The 25,167-nt window shown below is 41.7% G+C and overlaps 2 protein-coding genes across 16 annotated transcripts in view; one reads left to right on the forward strand and one right to left on the reverse strand.

Moving 5' to 3' along the window:
• Positions 1–60: 60 nt before the first annotated feature.
• On the reverse strand, positions 61–23,750 carry YARS1 (tyrosyl-tRNA synthetase 1). The gene is made up of 13 exons (XM_016150487.2): positions 23,538–23,750; positions 20,543–20,689; positions 20,226–20,401; positions 16,110–16,239; positions 14,080–14,160; positions 10,871–10,963; positions 8,725–8,860; positions 8,141–8,226; positions 5,479–5,614; positions 4,402–4,499; positions 3,215–3,408; positions 2,538–2,679; positions 61–911 (listed from the first exon to the last, which is right to left on the reverse strand). The coding sequence occupies exons 1-13, from the start codon at positions 23,592–23,594 to the stop codon at positions 801–803; spliced, it is 1,587 nt and encodes a 528-aa protein (XP_016005973.2). The 5' UTR covers positions 23,595–23,750; the 3' UTR covers positions 61–800.
• Positions 15,065–25,167, forward strand: part of LOC107513606 (S100P binding protein) — a 40,983-nt gene continuing 30,880 nt past the window's right edge. For 3 of the 15 annotated variants that reach the window (XM_016150494.2, XM_016150498.2, XM_016150504.2), the window contains exon 1: positions 24,062–24,362. The gene's annotated coding sequence lies outside the window, so the exon portion shown is untranslated. The other 12 variants (XM_036223908.1, XM_036225070.1, XM_036226374.1 and 9 more) reach the window with 7 other exon arrangements.

Consider the following 25,167-nt stretch of genomic DNA (forward strand, 5'->3'; position numbering starts at 1 on the left):
CAACTGCTACAGACTGGTGTTCCTCTCTCCTCAGGTGGTCTAGTTCACAGACAGGCCCCATTCAGACACCCTTTTTTGGACATTTTATTTGAGTTCATGACAGTGATTGTGATGCCTTATGGAGAAATACCCCACCCTCTATGAAGAAAGAACCGGGTCGTATCATCCACATAACTTCTGGTGTAAACAACACAGGTGGTTTAGGGAATGTCCCAACCTCGCAGGAGCAAGGGAAATTCCCGGAGCCCTGGGGTAGGCTCAGTCCCCAGTGCCAAGCCTCAGCTGGCAGGGACTGGCAAGAGCTGCCAACCACCTGGTAGACCACTAGGTTCTCTGTTTTCCCGTCCCTTCCCTTTTCAAATCCCACAATTTCCTGTTGGGGAGAAGCTGTAATTAGCACAGTTCTGGCACCAGATACCAGGCAGAGGCACAGTTGCCGGAACTCTAGGAAAACCGAGGAACTAGTATTTTTCCAATTAGGATTGTGGTATAAACTTTTTCTGTGAGTTATAATGAAACCAGATTTCTCAAGTCAGCGGCCAAGGCAAGAAGGTAGAGCTGGACTCCGTGTTGCTGCTGTGCCCTTGTTACTACCTGGGAGGTCAGCCTCTCACTGCAGCCAAACTGGGATGACCCTGGATTCTGAGGAGGTTGAGCTGCCTCTTAATTGAGTTCTGCACCTAATACAGTCCCACATTTCCTGCTTCAGTGTCCTGGGAGATGAGTAAATGGGTGATAGATGGAGCAAACTGAGGAGACAGCAGATGGTGCAAGATAACAGAAGGAGGATGCTGGGTTAGCTAGCTAATGTTTCCCCCTTTCAGTGATTTACAGGAGATGCAGCCCAGCTTGGTCATGAAGTTGGTTTCCTTCCACTGTGCAATGCGCTCCTCAGAAATTTTAAAGTCAGCCTGGACAAGAAACAAAAAAAGTGATTATAGTGATGGTGGGTGGGACTGCAAGAGAACAAAGACTCTGTTACACTACTGGTAGCATAAACTGATCCAGCTTCTCTTAAGAGAGCAGTTTGTCAAAAGCTTCCAACCATTGCTGGAAGCAAAAAGATAAAACTGAAGCTGGCCTGCTTCAGACACATCGCGAGAAGGCAAGATTCCTTAGAAAAGACACGAATGCTGGGGAAAAAATAGGCAGCAGAAAAAGAAGAAGCCCAAACATGACTCCATAAAAGAAGCCAAAGGCTGAGCAGGGCTGTTGAGGACACGACACTGGATGTTATTCATAGGGTCACCAGGAGTTGGAGCCAACACAATGTCACAAAGTTCATTTTGGAGATTTAGTTTAAGAAAATAATCATGAATAACCCGCAAAGAACTATGTACAAGGACATCCATCATAGCATTCTAATAGTGAAAAACTGAACGACCTCAATGCCTGACAAGGTTAAATGATTCGGTTCAATTATGATAATTATGATACAATACTATATACATTCCTCAATATTTAGGAAGCTGGGGATGTTTTTCAGGCATAAAGTTACTCCACCCCCTAAAAAAAGAATAAACATGGCATGCCTCAAACTATAACTACATTTATGTCTAGAAAAAGTCCAGAAGGAAATTATTACTAATGACATTTTTCAATATCTCTAGGTGGTAGGACTATGGGTATTTTTTCTTAATTTCCCCCTATATTTTACACATTTCTACACTGAAAATATATTTTATAGCCAGAAAAAAACTAAGCTAATTTGTAAAACCATCCTGGAAAATCAGGAAAGGAGGGAGGGGACAAAGCCATTTGGCATGGACAGGAGGATGAGCAAGTAGAAACCACTTGAAATGCTGTCCAAAAACACTCTGAGGAAACAGGAAGTAAGTTATTAACTAGGAAAAGTCACGTATGTAGTGTTAGTTCCATGAGAGTGAATTTTTGCTGTTTCACACTGATGTAGCCTAAGCACCTAGAACAGTGCTTGGCATATATATTATATATATTAGGGGCCCAGTATTTGTTGAATGAATGAAGGAAGGAAGGAAAGGAAGGAAAGGAAGGAAAGGAAGGAAAGGAAAGGAAGGAAGGAAGGAAGGAAAGGAAGGAAAGGAAGGAAGGAAGGAAGGAAGGAAGGAAGGAAGGAAGGAAGGAAGGAAGGAAGGAAGGGAGTCACGGGCGGGCCGTATGTGAGTCAATGCCCCAGAAGAAAAGAGAATGAGTGCTCAAGATCAAGATGAGTGAAAGGGACCGGAGGAGAGTTGATCCTGGCCATCGCTTCAGAGGACGCTGTGTGACCTTGGCAGGTATCCCGCCAAGTAAAATGGAGGTAATCTATCACAGGCTGAAGACCAAATGAACTGTCTGACATCCCTCATACACTGGCTCAGAGGGCCTGTCAGTGCTCAGTACATGCGAGGGGCCCCATGCTCCATAGATACTTCATTCAGAAAGGTCTGGAAAGAGGAAGAGGAGGCTTAGGTGCAGGAAGGCCCAGTTGGGAAAAGGGCAAGTCTGGATTCAATAACAGCAGTCTGGGGACACAGTCCAGGCAAACCAGGTAAGAGGGGATCGACTGCAGCTTTTACCTGCAACTTCTCAAAGACTTTCTTCTTTGGCTTGAGCTCTTCATCTGGTTGGCCCTTCTCATAGCCCTTCACAAACACTCGCTCACCAGGAGCAGAGCCTGCAGGAGGATCCAGGGGCTCAACCTTGCGGCTTACCCCTTCTCTGGGAAGACACACAGAATAAGGAAAGCATGAGGCTACAGACTGCTTCCAGCTGCCACAGAGGCCAAAGCATTAGGGCTTTTACATGGGGTCCCTATTGAGATTTAGATATCCCACTGCCAGAGCCCCTGGAGGCCCTCACTACTCCACCACAGGTCTGGACATCATCAGGGTTGGGTTAACCAGGGCTAAACTGAAATGGACAGATTCTGAAATCTGGGCTCTTAGGGGAGAAAGTAGGACAGAGAGAGCACGGTCTTAACAGCCAATCACAACTAGGTTTGAATCCTGGCTCCACCTCTTATTAGTGGTGGGCATGAACACACTGCTTTGAACCTTTAATTTGTTTTAATAAAAGTTAACTAGGTAAAGTGTTTCATTTACGGTACTCGTGCAATAAATAATTCCACAATGCACCGTCTTTTGGCCAGTGTTCTCAGGGCTTCTACCTGGCACATAGAGGGGCACTGTGTGGGCCAACCCCCTCTCTTCTTGGCCTCCCCAGGTCCTGCACCCCACCTCAAGTCCTCACTCACATAGAAGCACACAGAAGCATGCCTTGAGACTCGACTCCTCTCATCTTCTGGGGTTTCAGATTGCACAGCACCACCACCAGCCTATCCTGCAGTTCCTCCTTGGGCACAAACTGTACCAGGCCGCTCACCACAGTCCGTGGCTCAGCTTCTCCCACATCAATCTTCTCCACAAACAGGCTGTCAGCATCTGGGTGCTGCCAGCGAGAGAGGTCAGTTCCAGAGAGTGTCATAATGGAATACATCATGGGGCCTGGTGAACCCTCTGACTCCAGAAAGGGGCATCTGCTCCCTACAGAAGCCCCTGAAGGACCTTCTAGAGCTAACTCTCTTTCCAGGTCCCAGACAGAAGAATGGAGAACAGGTCTTGAAGGTACATTCTATTCTCAGCCAAGATACAGAATGTGAATAAAACAAGCCTAATTACTTGTGTAAGAGATGGAAGGAATCTCTTAAGAGAAATTAAGTGGCCTGGACTATCTGGGTGGCTGCCATTATGGCCATGTGCTGCAACAACTCGGTCCTGGGTGGCAGATGGGAGAAGGACATCTGCTGGTGTCACCATCTGAAAGCACTGGAGGTTATTTCCAAGTAGTTTTAGTGGCTGGGTCTATATAATGAAAAGCCAATCAGTGCGTAGAGGAATAAAATCTCATAACAATGGTCCCAGGCCACTGGTTGCAAAATCTCTGTCTCTGGAAAAAAGTCCTCCTCCCTTCACCGTTCTCATTCTCATTCTCTGTCTCTCTGTCTCTCTGTCTCTGCCTCTGTCTCTGTGTGTGTGTGTGTGTGTGTGTGTGTGTGTGTGTGTGTGTGTCTTTGGGGGAGGGAGGGGAGAGTCTGTTTGGGAAACAAAGTGAATGATCCAAGATAAGGCCTGCAGCTAGTCTAGACAAGCTGGTAGAGACCAGATGAGTCCATCAGACTGGATTTTAAAGATAAACAAGTTCTCTCTGACTAACATCCCCCTGCCCCCCAACCCCCAAGCTGAGTTCCTAGCTGTGTTTGGTTGCATAAGGCCCAGAGGCAACAAAGGGAGAAGGCTGATGCCTGGAATTAGACACCTGGGTTCTGACTTGGACTATGACCTCTGTGATGTTACTTCCCATCCCAGTCCAGGTTTCCTCCAGACGGAAACAGACAAACCTGACCCCTATCTGCCTCTCTGGGATGTGGTGAAAGATGAGTACCTTGTCCACACTAACGACTTTCCCCACACGGATATCCAGTCGGGATGGGATGATCTCCTCCGGTTCTGAATTCTTGGCAGGGCCTTTGGCAACTGGCTCTGGAAATGAGAAGAACCCCAATGGGTCAGAACGATCTTCCTTCCCCATGACAGGTCAACTGCTAATCCCACCAAATGAGGACGCTAGCAGGATTTCATGCAGAATCCCCAGAAACTACCCACCAATTGTATCCTCCTTTCTCTGTCTATCTAACAAATCCTTCTTCCTTAATTTTACTGGAAAGATTTACAGAATCAGTTATCATATATTCATGTAGGACTTCATTATGGAAGTAGCAAACTGCAGACCTGAGTAGGAAATACCATTACTATTGTTTTATAGAACGTGGGAGTCCTGATCTCTATTTTACAACGGTCCAGACTTTTCTTGATCAAGTTAAAAGTGACCTTACCATGAATGCTACTTCTGAGTCATAGCTTCTTTAAAACAGGATCAGCAACCTTTGAGAAGTGACACGCTCAACTTTCATCTATTTTCCCCTTCACTTCATAGGTGGGGAGGGGAAAGTAGTACCTCTGCCACCTTTAGGTGTTTCCATTCATGCATTCCACACGTATTTATTGAGTCTTTTCCGGGAGGGGTGGATGGCCAACTAAGAGCCAGTCAGAAGCACATGGAAGGGAACCGGGAGAATCTAAAGACGAGCTCTCCTGAGCAGCTGTGCGGGCTTCCCTGTGAAGCCCGAGCAGTTGTGTCACCCTTGTGGTCTAACCCAGCTGGTCTCTCCTTAACTGAAGATCATTTAGTGAAAGGATCAAAGTACATGTTCATACCAGCGACTCCCAGTAGTGTTGGTACAAGAGAATATAATCACTTCCCATTATCCATCAAACCAAAACCAAGATGACCCAGTTCCATTCCAGGAGTCAATTGGAATGGCATTCTTGCACTTCGGACCCCCTGGCTCCCTGGGGCCTCGGTTTAGAATAGACTTTTTTCTGAGGCCCATTGACAGGCTATCTGTCCTGATGATGCCATCCCCCTTCTCAAGTCCCTTCCCTCCCCCACTGGCCTTACTCTGTTTCGAGGGATCTGGGTAGGCAGCACTGGACAGTTTCTTGAGGGCAGGGGTATTAAACTTTTCCCGGATGGGATCCAACAACTTGTTCAGGGCGACTTCGACAGAATTTTTTAGGTCTCCAGGGTGAACGACCTGCAAAAGTGTAGAGGCCTGGTGAACTAAGGCACTCAAACAGGGCACGGGACACCTGAATCTACCATGAATAATGTGGTATAGGATGCAGGGTATTTTCCCAGCAGTAAGAACCACCTTGTGAAGCTGGTAGGGCAGAGAAGGAGAAATAGGTTCAGAAAGCTTATCTAACTTGTCTGGATCCAGGTCCTTTGACTCTGAGTCTGATACTAACCTGAGAGTTTTTAGAGGCTCAATGTCAAAATCTTCTACTCCCTCCATTTATGCTGAGAGTAGGGGCATAAAGCAGGTTTCATTTACAGGCAGAGAAACATTTACATAGGTAACCATAGGGCTAAAGCTAGCCCAAGGGGGAGCTGAGGGAGTAAGAAGGAACAAGGGCTCTGGAATTAAGCAGACTGGGGTTAGAGTCCCAGGCAGTTGTGTGACCCCAAACCAGGCACCTAACCCCTCTCAGTTTTGGATTCTTCGCTTCAAAAATGAAGATAACAAAACCTTTATCTCACAGAGTCAGAATGGGGATTAAATCACCTAACGGCTGAAAATGATGAATAGTACCACCACATGGGAGTTCAGTAATTCAATTTCAATTAATTGGGATAGGATTCACTTTTATATCCTAAATTTGGCCTGAAAGGATCTTCTAGATATTCTGAGGGGATGGATAGCCTTTAGGTAGGAATACCTGCAATACAACAATGCCTATAGTTTGCTTCTGATGCTACTTCTTCATTTCCTTCAGAATGTTTAATTTTTAATAATAGAAAAGCTTTAGACCTGCACCGTCCAATACGGCAGCCACTAGCCTCATGTGGAGATTTAAATGTAAATTAAGATTCAGTTACTCAGGTGCATTGGTCACACTGTAAGGCTCAAAAGACTCATGTGGCCAGTGGCGGCTGTGCTACACCATACCATCACATCTGTCATCACAGAAAGTGCTATCAGGGTTAACGCTGCTCCAGGCTCTTTATTCAAAATCATTTCTATTCTTCCTCGTTACTCCCACAAAGGATAGTTCACAGGGTTGAGGAGGAGAATGTGGGTTCTCTGGTCTGCCTCAGACTGCAAACAGAAGGGCTGCTGAGCAACGGCTGTCAAATATCCAAAAACTGGGCCTTGAGGACCCTCAGACCTCAGAGGTCACTGAGTCTTCCTCCATTTGATGCCCAGACCCTCAGACAACACTGGCTCCAGTGGTCCTCTGGCTTCTGCCAAAACACTGCAGTGATGGGGAACACAAGGCCAAGTGAGGCGGCCCTGTCCATGGCCACATAATCGAGGTCATTAGGAAGTTCCTCCTGAAGCTGAACCTAAGCACGCCTCGCTGCGGTCCCCGCCTGGAGTCCTGGTTCAGCCCTCCGGCACTGCAAGAGGAAAACTAACCCCTCTCCAGTTAGGGTCCTTCATGTACTTGAGGATGATTGAACTTATACTTGTTTCTCAGCTAAACATGCCCAGTTCTTCCAACTGTGCTTTTGTGACATGGTTTTGAGTTCTCTATTATGACATCCTTTTTCTCCCCACCAACACCCAATTGCCAAATAAACCTCATAAAATTGAAGTCCAGGGCTGAACACACAGCCCTAAATATAATCAGAACAATGGAGAACTGAATGGACTATCAGTTCCCTGGTTCCAGGACCTACATTTCTGATGACTTAGGCCAAGCTAGCAGCCCTGTCATATTGCCGCCTCAACTCAAATTCAGAGTCGATCAAAACTCCCCATTTCATTCCCCATATACACTATTATTATGTCTTCCCTTTATGATTTGGCTCTGCCTCTCTTTCCCACAATGCTCTACCTCACCTTTTAGACTGTAATCAGACCGAACTACTTGTGACTCCTTATGTACCATGCTGTTTCGTTTTACCATGTCTTTGCACAATTAATTTCCTCACAGATTCCCTCATGATCTTAATCCTTAAGTGAAAGTGTTTGGTTGCTAGCCCCTCTACAAAGCTTTACTAGAGAGCCAGTTAATCACCTCCACTTATTTTACTTCTAGACCACGTATGAATCTTCATTGTGTAGAACGACAGGAAATGATACTTGTTTCTATGTCTGCCTCTCCTCCTGGACTGGGCTTCATGATGATTTAATCTTTGTAATGCTAGCCCCTAGCACGGTGCCTAACACACGGCCACCTAGTAAGTCTTTTGTTAACCCGTTTGTTAAAATGAATAGTGTCCTCTCTTCTATTCTTTTATAGTTGTATCTCTTCTTTGAACCCTGATCTTGCACTTGTCCTTGAAATACTTTATTTTGGGTTGGATTTGGTCCTTCATTCCAGGTTAAGTCCTTTGGAGAGTGATTAGGGCACCAACCAATATATCAGCTTTGTGCCATTTGCCCATCTAATCTGTGAACCATTTGAATCCTCATCTAAGCCATTAACAAAACATATAGCCTTGGAGAGTATCTATTCAGATTCTATGGTACATAACCAGAAACCTAGCTAGGACAAGATGGAGAGGCTATTCAGGATGAGTTCAGTGGGGATTATGCCTCCTCTGGCATTACCTCAGCAGCAAAGTCCTTTTCCAGGTCCAAGTAAGCTGTGTAGGTTTTGTTTCCACCCCATTTTTCATCTCGAAGGACCACAAACTCTATAAGAAAAAGGATTCACACCAATAAACTCACTGCTAATGGCAGAGTCATTATTTCTAGGCTAACTGGGTATTTGCTGTTTCTGCCATATATTTCAAATTTTATTATTGGGCATTTTATTTTTTAAAAATTGGATTAGTGGCCAGGTTGTATACCCAGCTAGTATCCAAGCTCAAGTGGAAGGATTGTGTCTTACATTTCTTTTTATTTCTCTAGTTCAACATGCCTGCCCCCACCCTCATTCCTACCACCTCTGCCTACCATGATACCCCATTAGAATCCAACCTGGTAACAACACATGGACAACTAAATGAGATCTCAACTCCAACCATACATTAATACATGAGAATTCAGAGCAGAGAGTCAGGGAAGTCCGTCCCTAGAGGAAGACTCTGTGACTAATCACAAATGTGATACAGTATATGATTATAAGTCCAATCACTACTAGTTTTGCTATTTCGGCCTGGCCTCTGAGATGAAAACAGGGAGTGTCTTACCGGATTTGAGGGGAAAGAGGACATATTTGATGAAGGACAGAACCCCATTGTTTTCTATATTTCCTGGCTCACAGAAGGCCTTCTTCAGTTTTTTCTTCACATCCTCTCTCCGATCAAGGAGATCAATCTTGGATTCCTAGAAGCCATAGAGGGAAAGAGGACCTCTTGTGGTTGAAAACAAGAATATGCTGTACTAACCTGTGTACAGTTGACCCTTGTACAACACAGGATTGAATAGAGCAGGTCTACTTATATGCAGATTTTTAAAAATAAATATGTAGAGCACTGAAAATGTATTTTCTCTTCCATATGCCTTTTAATGTTTTTCTCCCCCTTTAGCTTACTTTATACAAAATACAGTATATAATACACATACCAGATAAAATATGTGTTAACCAACTATTTTATCTGTAAGGTTTCTGGTCAATAGTAGGCTATCAGTAGTTAAATTTTGGGGATTCAAAAGTTATATGTGGATTTCCAACTGTATGGGGGGTCAGCTTCCTAACCTCTGCATTGTTTAAGAGTCAACTATATTTTAATTTTTTTAAAAATTTAAACATAAATAACTTTAACAAGAGCAAAATTAATTGGAGTGAAAGACCACTCTCAATACTACCACTCAATAAATAAAACTATTTTAATTTTTTCTGTGTTCTTCCAAGGCCTTGTCTACAGTATATGGAATTGTGACAAATTTGTAGTTAGAGAATAAATGTCTGTGTTTTTTGAGGCTATGTCATAAGTATTTCTGAGTGGCTAACTAATCGTCACTTAAAATTTTTATGCTGTATTTTATTTCCAATTATTAGTGACAAAATAATTTATTTAATAATTTCTAAACTTTGAGATTGTGGTCAAAATGTCACAAATTACATATGCTACAATGAACATCTCTGCAGAGGTTTTTTTTTTGGCCTTCTCTAGGATTATTTCCTTAAGCTACCAAAAACTACTAGGCCCAAAACTGTTTTCTGAAAGGGGTGTATATTAATTGACATTGTCATCAGCAATCACCAACACCAGGAATTTTGAATTATCTAGAGCCATTTTTCCTTTTTAGGGTACTAAGATTTGTTTCTTATTTTGGAGTGCGTGAGCTCATGGTCATTTGAGTTCAGTGGTTACCAAATTCTGGTTCACATATGACTGTATGTGAATCACCTGGAGTGCTTTTAAAAAATATAAATTACTGGGCTCCACCCAAACCTCATGAATCAAAATCTCTTGGGACTGGGCCAGTTTTTGTATTTTTAAAAAGCTCTCCAAGTAATTCTGTTTGGGAATTGTTACTAGCACCAATTTCCAAGATTAAGATATAGTGAATGTCATCGAATAGGATGAGTAATATAATACTTTGTCAGAGAAATAATCAACACATGGTACATTTTAACCTAAGAGAAAAAGGAATAAGTACCTTCTTTTAAAAATAACAATGACAGTGTCCATGTATATTATTTACTTGTCTCTGATCAAATATCGAGAATTCAGACTTAAAGAAGTAGATGAATGCCAAAACATGACTGTAAACAGAATTACCTTGTAAGATTTGAAAGAAAATACAAATTCCTGAGTTGTTCCCCAGAATGACTTTAACAAAATCTAAAGACAGGGTCTTACCAACTTTTAAAAAAAAATCCCTAGATGATTCTGAAGATTAGCTATGTTTGGGAATCCTGAATTTAATATTTCACATCTTTGGGTTCCACTGAGTCCTCTATTGTATAACCTTAGTGACCAAGACAAAGTGTACTTTCCTTAAGCAGGACTTTAAAAGTTGGAAAATAGCATATTTATCATATTAGTTCTATCGAACATCACCCTAAGGATCAAGATGCAAGTTGGTGAAATGCACCCACAGCCTTCTCATTAATAAGGCTAAATTTTATCACAGTTCTACGAATGAAATTACTTTTGCTTGTGCTTTTTATGAGTAGCAGTAAAACTCTGAAAATTATGATTGGATCCCAGAAGGGCTGCTTCTAGGTCCTTCAATTCTCAATAATCACCTAGTTAACTGGATGACTTAATATTACTTATAATTCAAATATTTGAGAATTTTAGTTAGGTTACTATTCTTATAAGTCCTCAATCTCTTCATCTCTTGCTGAAGATTTCTAAACTCAAGTTGGAGCTGGCAACCTACCTCTTCTGAAGAACTCATTTTGCTGCCAGTTAAACCTGGAACCATAGGATTCATCAGATGGACCCGTTTTGAGTAGCCAAGTGCAGGGAGGTACTGAGGGGTTAGAAAGAAACACACAAAGCAGATATTAATATAAATTCCTCCTCAGTACCCCAATCTCATCTCACTTGCAAGCTTAGTAGTTTTGTACATTCCTTTCAATCTTTTTTTTTTCCTACTGAATATGTAATTTTCTAAATAAAGTTTTTCTCCCCGGTTGCTTTTCTATTAGTATTACATAATGAGGCTACTGGATTTTCTTTCCTATCATAAACAATTATAAAAGCTGGAAATATATAGAATAACCATTTGCAAACATTGAACAGCAACAGGTGTATGGCTACAAATCTTGGCAGAAGAGAAAGAAAAGGGTGACCACATATCTACCCCAGCTTTCTCTCCTTGAGGGCATTTTTTCAAACCAGGTACTAAGAAAAAGAGACCAAGCAGAAAGCAGCAGTCTGACTAAGCAGAAGAGACAGAGATTAAAGTTTGGGGCTGCCAGGAGGCTAGAATTTGGAAAGGGTTCTAGAGAGAAGGAAGTCCCCTTTCAAAAATCTAAGTCAAAATTCCCACTGATTTATCAATTGACTCATAGATGTACATGCATACAAAGAGACTCCAGGAAGAACAGGCTCTAGGAGGCTGGAGACCTAAGCAGAGGTTTCAGAAGATGTGCAGCGCCGGGGAAACAGAGGTTGAAGTTTAGGTGCAAGCAAAGTCAAGAGAGCTTTGTGAACAACTTGAAATTTCAGTATGAGACCAAAGAAAGCCCACATCCTAAGAATAAGAACCACATCACAGAAGTAAGGCCAAAACCAAAATAGACCTGTTCTAACAAAGCCTAAAACCAACCTCTGGGAGGATCGAGGTGATAGACAATTTAACAGCATACAGAAAACACAGCACTCTATAAACATAATTCCAAACCTCTACGACACATCTATGATGTCTTTGATACTTTAAAAAAGTACTAGAAATGGGAAGCAGAAAAAAGTGACTGACAGTTTAAGTAGTTAATAAAAGGAGAGCCAGAAACTATCCAGGTGTTGGAATAAGCAGATCAGGGCATCAAAACAACTATGACTGTTATGTTAAAGAAAACAGAGGAAAATATGAGCAAAATAGAAAAAAGATGGAGAACTGTAAAAGAGAATTATAATCTAGAACAAAGAATGAAGTTCTGGAAGTTCTGAAATAGCACAATGCAATACTAAATAGATTCGATAGAAGACAGGATTAGTGAACTTGAATAAAAGTCAATAGAGAATATCCAAACTAAAGCACGGAGAGAACAAAGAAAGGAACAGAACAGAACAGAGTATGAGACCTGTGGGACATGATCGAGAGGTCTAACCTAGGTATAATTAGGGTCACAGGAGAGGAGAAAGAGAGAATAGGACAGAAGTAATATTTAAGGAAATAATAAGGGACAATTTTCTAAGTCTGATGAAAACATCAATGAACAGACTCAAGAAGCTCAGAAAATCCAAGTAGGATAAATACAAAGAAAACTATAGCTAAAAACATCATAGCCAAATTGCCGAAAATGAGACATAGAGATAACCTTAAAAGCGGCCAAAGAAAATATATATTATCTACAAAGGGGAAACAATAATACTTACAGGTGACTTTTTGATGGAAACTATGGAAGCCCGAGGAAATAAAACAACTCTTGAAAGTGCTAAAGGAAAAATTTTTGCTAAACTAGAATTTTATGCCCAGTGAAAGTGATGTTTTCAGATAAAAGAAAGGAGAAAGAACTCATTACCAAACACAAAATACTAAGGGGGGCCCTTTGAGCTAAAAGAAAATGATCTAAGATGGAAGCAAAGAGATGTAACTGCAGGAAGAATCAAGAGTATCAGAAAGGGTAAGCAGCGGCAAGTATACATGAAAATTGACTTTAAAAAAACAATTACAATAAAGTCTTTGGGACTTAAAATATATGACAATAGCACAAAGGGCAGGAGAGCATTTAATCAAATAAAACTGTTGTAGGTTCTTGCATTATTGGGAAGTGGTAAAAATATCTAACTTTAACTATAATAAATTACAAAGATACAAGTAATCTAGGGGTGGCCAAAAGTTTTCTGTGAAAGGTTAGATAATATTTTAGGCTTTGTGGGCCAAATATAGTCCTATTATATATTGTCATTTTTTAACAACCCTTAAAAAATTATATATAAAAACTGTTCTCAGAGCTTCTGAGTCATATATAAATGAGCCATGGGCCATATCTCTGCTAGAATAATAAAAGAAGGCTCAACTAAAAAGTTAATAGAGGAGATAAAATAGAATAAAAAGGAATATTTGATTAATCAAAAAATTTACACTGTTGTAAACATTTCCCCAGTCATTAAAGATAACCAAAAACTTTAAAAATATATAAAATTCCATTATGAGAATTTAGCATAATGTACTTAACCAATCCCTTGTCATTTGATATATTTTTAGATTTTTGTTTTAAACTGATGTGATAAAAACTTTATATATAACTCAAGGTACACTTTTAAAATTATTTCCTTAGGACAAATTTGTATGATCATTAGGGCAAAAGGCAGAATCATTTTAGGGCTGTCAAATCACCCTCCAGGAATTTACATTTCCACTAACAGTATTTTCTCCTCACCCTTGCCAATGTGAGGTTTTGAGAAGCTTTCAAAAATACCAGCCATTTCTCAATAGACCTTTTCAACTTAACTCAAGTTCTTTCCCAGAAAAAACAGTTATGGGCTCATGCTAATTTCCTCCTTTAAACCCTGCTAAACCTCATCTTAGAAATGAGTGGTTTATGTAAGATCCAGAGCAAAAAGACCAAAGGCTCTGAGAAAGAATAGTAGTTGTGAGTGCTCATGCCTTTCCCTGGAAACTAAGTTATTAGGAAAGAAGCAAATCCAACAGGTCTGGAAGCAGCTTTCTAGTGGCAGCAAGAGCATGGGCTTCTGAGTCAGATAGATCTGGGTGATAATTCCTGCTTAGTCACTAACTGTGCAGTAGTGGAAAAACTCTTTTACTCTTTCTACACTCAGTTCTCTCATCTGCAAAACAAAGAAAAGTAATACTTACCTTACAATAAGGTTATGAGTGGTGGGACTGGCATATTCAATAAACTTTAATTGCATACCTCTGAAGCTCAAAAGAAAAAAGATAGGAAAGAAGTTACTAACCTTCTCTGCAAAGGTGAAAATCTTCCTCTGATCAATGCCTCCAAATTGGGCATCTACTTTCAAATACTCTTCATCCAAGGCCTGTAGAGAGAAACACATGAACATAGATTCTTACTGTATTTCTTCTTTATGGGTCTGAGAAATCAGAAACTTTTGAAAATCACTACATTTTTCAGAAGGTAGAGCCAGGAAACAACTGAGCAGTATCCAGCCTCCCTGTTGACCTCAGGAGCTCCAGAAACATCTGCTAAGTGCCTGTACTAAACAGTTCTCCACATGGATGTCACGGGTAAAAAATAAGAATAATCTCTGTTCTGAAAGCTCACCATCCAGTGGGGAAGGGAGGGAAGAACACAACGAACCATAGTCATGTCAAAGGGACTCATTGAATAATGTGACCTATGAAACATGTTAAATAAGTGGCAAAAGAAGAAGGTGCTTAGAGAGCTAAAAAAAAAAAAAAAGAAAAAAAAAGGCAAGGCTAAACTAGTAAACAAAAAGTTAATCACATACTGCATGCAAGGCCTAGAGCCAGCCTTGTGCATACAGAGGTGAATCATACCCAGACTCTGCCTTCAAGAAGCCAATTAGCCCAGTTGAAGAAAGACATGTAAACAGATAATTTCAATACAGTGAGTTAAAGGCTAACCTAGATGCTCATTTAAAGAACAGTGCTAACACAGGAAAGAAGTGATTATCTCTATCTGGTAGAAAAGGTGGCAGTGAAGTCTTCCTAGAATCAGACTGTAGGCTGCACTTGGTTTTGAAGAACATACAGATGTTTTTCACCACGCAGAGGAAACAGCATGTGAGAAAGCACAGAGGTGTGAAGTGTTTAGGGAAATTATGAGTGATTCAGTCTGCCAAAGGACAAACTTCAAAGGATGTAGGAAGTGGTCAGTGATGATGATGTTAGAAAAGTAGGTGAGGACCCTGAACGTCATGCTAGGGTGCCTAGCATTATTCTAGTTGCTAAATGGCTTTGAGGGGAGAAACAGGACCTGCACTGTAGAAAGATCACACCAGTAAGAGGCCAAGCATGGAGCCGAGGCCTGTGAGTTCGAGACAAAGAAAATCACTGGAAGGCTGCTGTGAGAGTGCAGGTGAGAAATAATGGTGAATTAAGTCAGTGGGGATGTAGAGCAAGACTGAATTTAAGAGATTTTTAGGAAGTAGAATTGGTAAAATTTAGTGTCTAACTGGATGGGGGGGGTGGGGAAGAGGAAGAAGGAAAAGTAGAGAAAGGTGAGCAAGCAGGAAGAATATAGAACAGAAATGTCCAAGAGAACTTTCTGTGATGATGAATGTTCTAAATGTTCTATTATCTGTGCTGCCCAACATGGTAGCCACTAGCCATGTGTGGCTCTTGGGCACTTGAAATATAGCCAATGTAACTGAAGAACTAAAAGTGTTAATTTTAACTACTTTTAATAGCCATGTATGACTATGACTACAAGCTACCATAGAGGACAGTGCAGGAATGTCTCTAGGTTTAACCTTTGGAAAGATCACTAGGAGGTGACAAGGGAAGGCTTGGTTTTCTTACATCAAACTTTATAGAAATATACAAAGAAAAAGTTAAGTCTGTCTATATTTTTATCCTGCCTTCCTGAGGTAACCCGTATTAGCAATTTGACTTGTACTTTACCATCCTTCTCCTTGCCCATACAAACATACACACACATGAAATAGGATGTACTTGTTTTGTTTAATGGAAAATAGATGAATATTTTTACACATCGCTCTGAAATGAATTTTCTTCATTTAAGAGATTATGATGAACAAAAAGAAGATGTGAGAGATGAAGTGTTTTGAAGGACAGATAGGTAGGGGAGGACTTACAATTGAAAAAGTCAAAAAGAGTTGCAGGAAGTGAGGGTGGGGAGAGGAGAAGGGGCACAGGAAGCCCTGCAGCACGTGATGAAGGAACAGCAAGTGCATCAGTTTACATGGATTGAGAGAGAGGTTCTGACCCCTGGTTAGAAAAGGAACAGAAAAGGTCACTGGGCAACTCCATTCTTCCCAAGTACCTGTAGTCCTGGGTACAGCAGACCACTTAGCAAAGGGTGCTCCACCTGCTTTACCACCTCAGCTCCAGCTTTCTTGGCATCGTGCTGTGTGACTACAGAGGAGAGTCTGTATACATCTAGTGTGTACTCTCTGAAGAGGAAAGGAAGAGGGGACAGCTGTAAGACTTGCCCCAGGCCTCAGTTTAATCCTAAAGCACATTAATTTAGTCTCCCAATCTTAAGACAGTCCAAGAGAGCACTGCCTGATAACTTCTAAAATGTGAGCGAGCGGTCGGTCCATCTTCTCACTCAAAATACTACTTTATTTTTATTTTTTTCCCCTTTTTAAAGATGGCCCTAATTAATCTTTTTCTTCACTTATCTCTTGAAATACTGCTTCTCTGCCATTCCCCTCCATTCTCTTCTTCTGGAATGCCCATTAAATAAACATCGGAATTTCTCAATCTCTCTTCCATGTCTTAAGAATAGTGTACCCATCATTCTGTTTAAGAAAAACGACCTAATTACTTCTGAAGCTCCTGTGTACCCCACCACAATCTGATCCCACCTCCTCCTCCTCCACAATGACCACTGTCCTGAACTTGTGTTTTTCCGGTTTCATACTATGTTTGTTTCTCCAAACGATGTATTATAAATATTCTTATATCTGTATCCTGGTATACATGTGCAAGTTCTTTTATATATGCCAATATATAATAGAATTTCTGGATCACAGGGGATTTGCACCTTGAACTTTCATGGATGACGCCAAACTTGTTTATTTTCCAAAGTGGCTTTTATCAATTTTATTAATATTGTCATTATTTTAAATTTTGCCAATTTGGAAAGCATGAGTGGTTTCTCACTACAGTTTTAATTTACATTTCTTTGAATAATAACCAAGGAAGTTAAGCATCTTTTCATATCTGTATTAGTCATCTGGTTTCTTCTGTGAAATGCCTATTTAGGTCTTTTTCTACTAGAATAACATTCTTGACAGTTGATTTTATACTTTTTGACATATAATACTGGGTTATCAATTCTTTGCCCATATATTATAAATATCTTCTCCTAGTTGGTAGCTTGTCTTTTTACTTTATTTTACTTTAAATGTAGTAAAGGTCTTAATTTTAATGTAGTTGAATTCATCAGTCTTTTCCTGTGATGCTTTTGGTGTGTCTTGTTTAATTTTCCCTGCCCTGAGATCATAAGATGGTCCTACATATTGTCTTTTAAATGTTTTATAGTTTGGTCTTTAAAATTAAATCTCTAATCCACTTGGAATGGAGAGATCATTTTTTCCCCATATGGATAACCAATTGTCTCTGCACTAGTTTTTCTTAAAAAGTTTATTCTTTCTTTGTTGACACAGTGCCAACTCTCGTATATATCAAGTATCCATATTTCTATTTCTGCACTCTATTCTGTTCCAATGGTTAATTCTTGATCCCCATGCTATATAAATGACCAAGGATTTGGTATCCAGAATACATAAGAAACTCCTAAAAAAAAATGTAGAAAAATGGGCCAAAACACTTGTATAGACACTTGACAGAAGAGGAAACAAAAATGGCCAAGAAAAACACAAAAATAAATATTTTCAGAATTTTACCCCTACACTTCAATGGTAGTTTAGTTCAGTATAGACAATTAGGTTGGAAATTCTTTTCCTTAGGATTTTGAAAGGCTCTGCTTCATTGTCTTTTAGTTTTTAGTGCTCTTTTTGAGCAATGCAAAGCCATTTTGATTCCTGACATTTTGTAAGTGACCCCTTTTGATTATTCAATTATTGGACCTCCTGGCTTAGTACTCTAGTTTTCTTATCTTTTTCTCTTTTTTATTTTCCATCATGGTCTGTGAGGCCAAGAAACCAAAGTTCGAGTGCATGTGATTCAATGAATTCAATGATTCAATATATTTTACAGATCTTAAGATGTATATTTTTAAATATTTAACATCCCTTAAGTCTAGATGTCTTTTAAACAATGGCATGTTATAAATTATTAGCAGTATTTTTAAGACAACTTAGATTAACTGAAATATCTCTTTGCATTTCGACCTTCACTTCATTTCTGGCCACTAAGTACATATTCTTGACTAATTTGTTAATTGATTAATTTGAAGCGTTTAGGAAGTTAAAAAAATATTTTATCCAGTACTTTTAGTTGTTTTCAGCAAGAAGATTGGTCAGAGTAACAAGTCTGCCAGACTGCTGGAAATAAAAGTCCTTATCCATATCTCAAGCACTCTTATAATTTCTATCCATACCTTTGTACTATATTCTGGGTGAATTTCTTAGTGTTACCTTTCAAATCTCTAATTTTCTCTTCAACTGTGTTCAGTCTAGAGTTGATCCCATCTATTGTGGGTGTTTTGTTTCACTGTTTTTACTTTAATGGCTGAGTTTTACATATTCGTGTTTCATTTTTTCTTTGTTTTTAATAGATATAATTCCTTGACATTTGAGAATCTGTGTCGTTTTGAAATAGCAGGGATATACTTAACACTCCTAAGTGGTGGGCAGCTTGGTTCAATTCTTGGTATACACATACTCTAAGTCTCCATAGGCCTGAATCTTGATAAAAATCCCTAAAGGTGGCCAGTAGTACCCCCACACCCCAGCTCTACTACTTTCCTTGAGGGGTAAGGGTGGGAATGGGAAAAGGGGAAACGCCCTACTTTACCCTCTGATTTTAAGCAGTACGCCTGGTTAGTCCCCACCACCTGCTCGCTTCCAGACTGGAACCCAGCAGACCTGTAACTTCAGCCCAACTCACCAATTTGTACTTCAATTGTTTCTCTTACCATAGAGATGTTTAGCAAGTTTTTGAACCTGGCTATGTCCTTTATTTTTATTTTTTTGTATTTTTATCTATCATTGCTGTGTTTGGATCAGAGGGAATGCATCAAAGCATGCATTTACAAAGCCATCTTCCTTTGAAGTTGCTTTTGTATATAGAAAAAGAGCAAGCAACTTCAAAGCAAGATAGCTTTATTTATCCTGCCTTTATTCCAGGAGAATAAAAACTTTGCCTGATTTATTCACTGTTATAATCCCAGTACCTAGAACATTGTCTGGCATATAGTAAGAACTCAATAAAATATTTGCATGACTTGCTTTCCCACCTTCCTCAGGTCTCTGTCATCTTATCCTAGAGGTCTTCTCTAACCACTCTATTCCTATTTCCTGAGAACTTTCTTTCCTCCTACCTGCCTACTTTGTAGCACCTATCACCATATAATAAAAGTACTCCCCAAATATCTGTAGAATGAATGTAAAAATGAATGAAATCTCAGGCACTCTGTTGAGGCTGGTACATTCCTGTCCCCCTTCTCCTCTGTTTATATGAGGATGTATATATCCTTTATTTAAAATTCTTAATGTCCAACAGTGTGGAATGGTAAAGAAAATTATGTTAGATGAAGTAAAAGGAGAAATTAAGTTGTAAACAAGAGATCTGGGATCACATCCTGGCTCGTCTACTTACTAGCTATACGAACTTATATTTGAATCTATTTCCTCATCTGTGAAATAGGATAAAACAATGCGTACTTTTAAAAGTTGTTCTAAGGGTTTAAATGCAAAAGTGACTAGTAGAGTGACACATGGCTTATCTTATTTCAGAGGTTTTAAAAATAAAGAAATGTGGAGACTATGAGGCAGCATGGGGGAATTATTTGGGAAATAGTTAAGTTAAAAAATTAGGATTCAAAATTCTGAATGCTAACATTACAAATATGAACAAAACTGACAAAGAAGCAATAAAAATTGTTGGGGAGGTAAGAAACAAGTGAAAATTCTTTCCTTCACTTTTCTTTTATCATTATTTGCTGAGGCTGGAAGGAGAAAGGGAGGCCAAATGGTTCCTCATTACCTTCCCATATGCTGTAAGCTCTGCAAGGCCAAGGACTCTGTTATAGTTACATTTATACCTCCAGTAAACAGGAGACTACCTAAGCATTTACTGGTCAGTATATTTTTGATAGATGAATTAAAAGGACAATGGTTTTTTAATGGTTCATAATATGAAAAGCCAAACAGCTTCTAATTCAAATTTAAAGACTACCTGGATTCCACAGGTCTGTAATTAGTTAGAAGCACCAGAGCCAGAGGAGGGTGGATGATAAAGCACTTACTTGCTGAGCTGGTAATCGGTGCCTTTGATGAACCTGAGCTTCTCCAAAGACACACCAATGCTCTCCAGCACTGCTTTGATCACATTCTCATAGTAGCTGGTTCGAAGTTCTAGAAGTTCCCATGGGGCTTTCATGTTATCCAGGTATGCGTGAAGGTCTGCAAACAGAATTGTTACCTAGACATAGAGATAAAGGGCCACCAAAACGTGAATTTGTGTAAGTACCTCCAAACCCGCCCACCTTGTCCTGCCGTTGTTAAGTCTCTCTTTTGGCCATTCCCCGAGAGCAGCTGCTTGGTTTATAACATTTCTTCTTACCTCACATCCTGCTTTCAGGAAGTCCGCGATCTTAGACATAGGCACAAAATAAGCAACATGTGGCTTGCCTGTGGTTGCTGTTCCCCAGTAAACTTTAAGTTCCCGCTCCTTCAGTATCTCCTTCAGCTTCTCTTCCCCCAGAACCTCCTGTTGTGGAAGCAGAAGAGCTGGTTTAATGCTGGTGCCTCACCTTACTCATCCTTTACCCTGTGACAAGGAAAGCAAAGGCATGTGTCACTCAGGGTCTAGGTTTGGAGCCTGCAGGGGGGTCTAGCCATGCCCTCAGTACAGAGTGAGAGCCAATCTAAGTTGGTTCTATTGGTAGGACCACTCCAGTGAAATGACACTGTTAGGGGAGTGGAGCATGTCCCTAATTGTATCTTCCCTTCCACTACCTCTAACTCATGCTTCTTCTTTTCAAAGCCTATTTCTTGAAATAGTTCTCTCTTCTGGTATCCATTTCTTATCTCCTAGTTCAGTCTGAATTCCATACAGCATACACAATGGAAAATTATCTTGCTAAGATCACAGATGGTCTCCACATTGCCAAATTCAATGAATACTTTTTAGTTCTGTTTACCTGAAACACTCTCCTCTTTTGGTCTCCTTTATTTTTTATTCTCTTAGTTTTCCTCCTGCCTCTCTGGGTCTCAGATTTCTTTGCATTTGTTCTTCTTTCTAATGATTAAATATCAGTAATCCTTGCGGCCCTATCTCTTCTCTTCTCACTCTACATTCTGATTCCCTTCAGTTGCTTCAATTACTACTTTTGAGCTAGTAACTCCCAAATCTCCTGCTCACACACATATATAGTATTGTTTACCTATTATCAATCCAGTTCATAATTAAACTCATGTTCTCACCTTCCTACCTCATTCTCCAACCATCTTTTTTAGTTATGGTTTCACTCCTAATTCCAGTTACCAAGTTACATAAATTACTCCAAAACAGCTCTTATACCTTCCTACTTCTCTCTGCCTCTATACCACCATCCTAGTCTAGGCCACCATCAGATTACACCCAGATTACTATAGCAGCCTCCTAACAGGTCTCCCATATCTACTCTTGCTCTCCCTAATCCATGTTCCAAAAGGCAGCCAGAGAGATCTTTAAAACCCCAGATTTGATGAACTCATTTACCTATTTAAATACTTTAATAATTCCCTTTTGACCTAAGACAATTGAAAAAATCCTAACAGACCAATATGCTGCAGATAAAAAGAGATTTTAGTGTTTCTTAAAGTGATAGTCGGGGAGGCTGCTGGAACCCATGATAACAAAATTGTTTTGTTGGTTTGAATTATCTATTAACAGGACTTGTTAAAATCCTGTCTTCCAAACTGGTTGGAGGTTGATCCTGCATCCTCTAAGCTCCTGACTATTCTGACACTTGGAGGGAGCTCACCACCCAAGGAAAGGTCATATCACTTACCCTTTAAAATATGAGTGAATCAGTGCCATTACCTTTGTCCCCAACCAGCACTATTTTACAGAGAGAGGCTAGGAAACAAAGGATCTGGCTAAGGGGAAGCACGAAAGACTCTCTGGTTAAGATCAAGTTGTGAGTGGAAATAGCCCAAATGTTCATCAACTGATGAATGGCTACACGAAATGTGGTATATCCATGTAATGGAGTATTATTCAGCCAAAATAAGAATGATGTTTTGATAGGTACAACCCAGATGAACCTTGAAAATATTATGGTAAGTGAAAGATGTCAGACACAAACAGCAACATTTTGTATGATTCTATTTATATGAAGTGTCCAGAAAAGTCAAATACATAGAGACAGAAAATAGTGTTTCTCTAGGACTGGGGTTGGGGAGGAGTGGGCAGTGATTGCTAATGGTTATAGATTTTTTGGGCGGATGATGAAAATGTTCTGGAATTACATAATGGTGATAGTTGCACAACCTTGTGACTGTGATAAAATCCACTGGAACCTCCCCCTCCCCACTGAATTGTACCCTTTAAAAGGGTGAATTTTATGGCATGTGCATTGTATTTTTAAAAAAAGAGGGGAAAAAAGCTGTGGCCCAACCAATGTATCACTGTTCTTAAAGTAAAAACGCAATTTTAAACATAGCCTATAAGGCCCTCATTACCTGGTTTTGCTACCCCTCCTAAATGAATAAAACGTATAGTATGTCAGATGGTGATAAACTCTATGAAAAGCAACAAAATAAGGTAGAACAAGGGATGAGACAGTTCTGGTGGTAGGGCATTTGTTATGTAAACAAAGTGGTCCAGGAAAATTCTTCCAATTAATGTGACAATAGTCAGAAACCAGAGGGAGACAAGGGAATGAGCAATAATATACTTATTAAGTGCTTGATCTGCACTTTGCTCAAACTACTCCAACCAAATTAGCTCTCTCCGAAATATAGAGTTCTTTCTCCCCTTTGGGTCTTGCTCTGGGTTCCTTCTACCTGAAATTTCCCCCTCTCTACTCCCCGCCCCCCCCCATTCTTCCTCTGATTAACCTATATTCCTGCTGTTCCTGGAAACAGCAAGAACATATATGAAGAGGTGATTCGCAGTTTAGATGTCCGCAGCCTTCCCTGACACTCCCCCCTAGCCCTCTCCCCTAATTTCCTTTCAAAGCTCCACGTATAGTAACTTCCAGTACTTCCTTCGACTGTAGCTCAGCGTTTAGATTACACGTCATTTTCAACGTTTGATTCCCTCAAGACAAGCTCTGGGAGCCCAGCGCCTAGCACATAATAGGGTGGGTGGGGTGGGAGTCCTGGATTCAAAGTCTGTCTCAACGCAGATAACTGCACACAGGTGAGCCCACCTGATTTCTGTGGTACCCAGATAATTGCTGCCTGCCTGACTGACCAACCAAACCAGCAATGAGGCCTCCATGCTCTCTGAGCTTCCTTGGCGCGGATTCCCCGGACCCACGCACTTAGAATCTCGTAGTGGGGGCTCAGGATCACTGAACCTCGGGCCCTCAGTACCGAACAGCTCATTTCCAACTCCAAGGCCCGACCTGCAAGTTCCGGGTGATAAGGTGCAGCTTCTCTTCTGGGCTCGGAGTGTCCCCCATGGCGCCTTCGTCCCTGACTCCCGAGCTCAGTCCAGCACCTGCGCCCCTTCCTCGGTCGCCGCCGCCGCGTGCCGGGAGTAGTATCTCCAGTCCAGTTAGGTTGCATCAGCTGAGCTCGTCGCTCGGCTTGCTCGGCCTGGGCCCTTCTCCTCCTGGCAGTGGTCGGGAGTCTAAAGCAACGGAGAGCCGAGAGGGTGGATGAGACGAGAAGGGGTGGAGCCAAGAGTCGCGGTAGGCGGTACGCAGGGCGGGGTTGCAGCGCCTGCGTAGGGGCACCCCCCCGAGAGGCGGGGCGGTTTCCTGCCAATCACTGCTTGTTTGCCCTACCTCTGGCGCTGGCCTGGCAGCTTCGAGTGGGGGAGGTCGCGGAGGGGGGCGATAAAATGGCGCAGGGGGCGGAGTGAGGCGCGGTCTTTCGCCTAGGTTTCGGCCCGGTTTCCGGAGGTGAAGAGCGGGAAGGACGAGGGGGTCGGCGTTCCCTGGCTGGGAGGGGGACGGGGGCGCCTGTTGCTTCTTCAAGGGGTTGCGCACGCCATCCGCCCCTTTGAGGGTTTGGGAGGCCCTCACCCTGCTGGGAGAAGGGCTCGTTTTCGTTCCTGAGATGATGGCGGCGGGAGGGGGAGAATTTTCCTGCCCCCACCCCCACGTCGGCGGGTGATAGGTGCCCCTCACCCTGCTGAGGAAAAGGGAGGCTGTTTGGCGGTCTGAGAGGCTGGGAGCTACGTCGGTTCTCCCTGCCCAGTAGGGGCGAGGGGAATGGATGTGTAGGTGGGTGGACGATGCCGCTGCCCCCTGCCCCACTCGGGGAAGGGTGTAGCTAGGGAGGAGATCGCGGTCTTTTCCCCGCGCCTGGATGTTGTGGGGAGGAGGTGACCCGCCCCTCGGGAGAGCGGGGGCCTTCGTCTTGCTGCGGTGTGGGTGTGGGCAGCCATCCTCAGAAAGAGAGATACCCACCCACTCTAGACTGCGGACGGGCAGTTTTGCCCCTGCTGGGGGAGGGGTTGGGATCAAGCCCGAGCTTCTCCCGCCTTCCACGGGGAGGCGGGAATTCTTGGTCTTTTCGGAGGAGGGAGGAGGGAAGTGCAAGGGCCCTGCTCTGGGGCGATACTGTGCTGACGGCTGTTGTACTTCCAAAGGAGTGCAGGTCAGGCGGCATCCCCCGAAGGGTGGGTTTGGGCCACCCTTTCTCCTGGCTCTCTAGAACTGGCAGCGCCACCAGTTCCCTCCCTGGGCTGGAGAAAAGGTAGTTGGCACGCAGGGTGGGCCCTGAAGCAGGCCAAGAAATGAATTGCCCACCTGCTGCCCACACCTGACCTCCAGTTTCTTGTGGACGTGTTAGAGACTCTAAGCTTTAGAAAACCTGAATTATTTTTAAAAAAGAAACGCAGTGTTGCAGCTTAGTAATATTTGGTCTCCTATGCCCATGTGGGAGTAGTCCTGGGGCCATTAAAAATGAAATGTTACTTAAAGCAGAGGTTTCCAGCCTTGGATTTTTCTGTTCTGTTGTGGTGCATTTAAATCTGAGACCCACAGAGCCAATTGAAATTAATTATGTGCCTTTATTAGCCGGCTG

The sequence above is a fragment of the Rousettus aegyptiacus genome, unplaced genomic scaffold (assembly GCF_014176215.1).
Source record: "Rousettus aegyptiacus isolate mRouAeg1 unplaced genomic scaffold, mRouAeg1.p scaffold_m13_p_1, whole genome shotgun sequence".
NCBI lineage: Eukaryota > Metazoa > Chordata > Mammalia > Chiroptera > Pteropodidae > Rousettus > Rousettus aegyptiacus.

What these genes read in the sequence shown, in the direction of transcription:
- YARS1 (XM_016150487.2), bottom strand. Translation starts at nt 23,594, where the DNA reads ATGGGGGACACTCCGAGCCCAGAAGAGAAGCTGCACCTTATCACCCGG. An exon ending in TTATCACCCGGAACTTGCAG is followed by an intron (nt 20,690 to 23,537) that starts GTCGGGCCTTGG and finishes CTTCCACAACAG; the next exon opens with GAGGTTCTGGGGGAAGAGAA. An exon ending in TGCTGTACCCAGGACTACAG is followed by an intron (nt 14,161 to 16,109) that starts GTACTTGGGAAG and finishes TTCTCTCTACAG; the next exon opens with GCCTTGGATGAAGAGTATTT.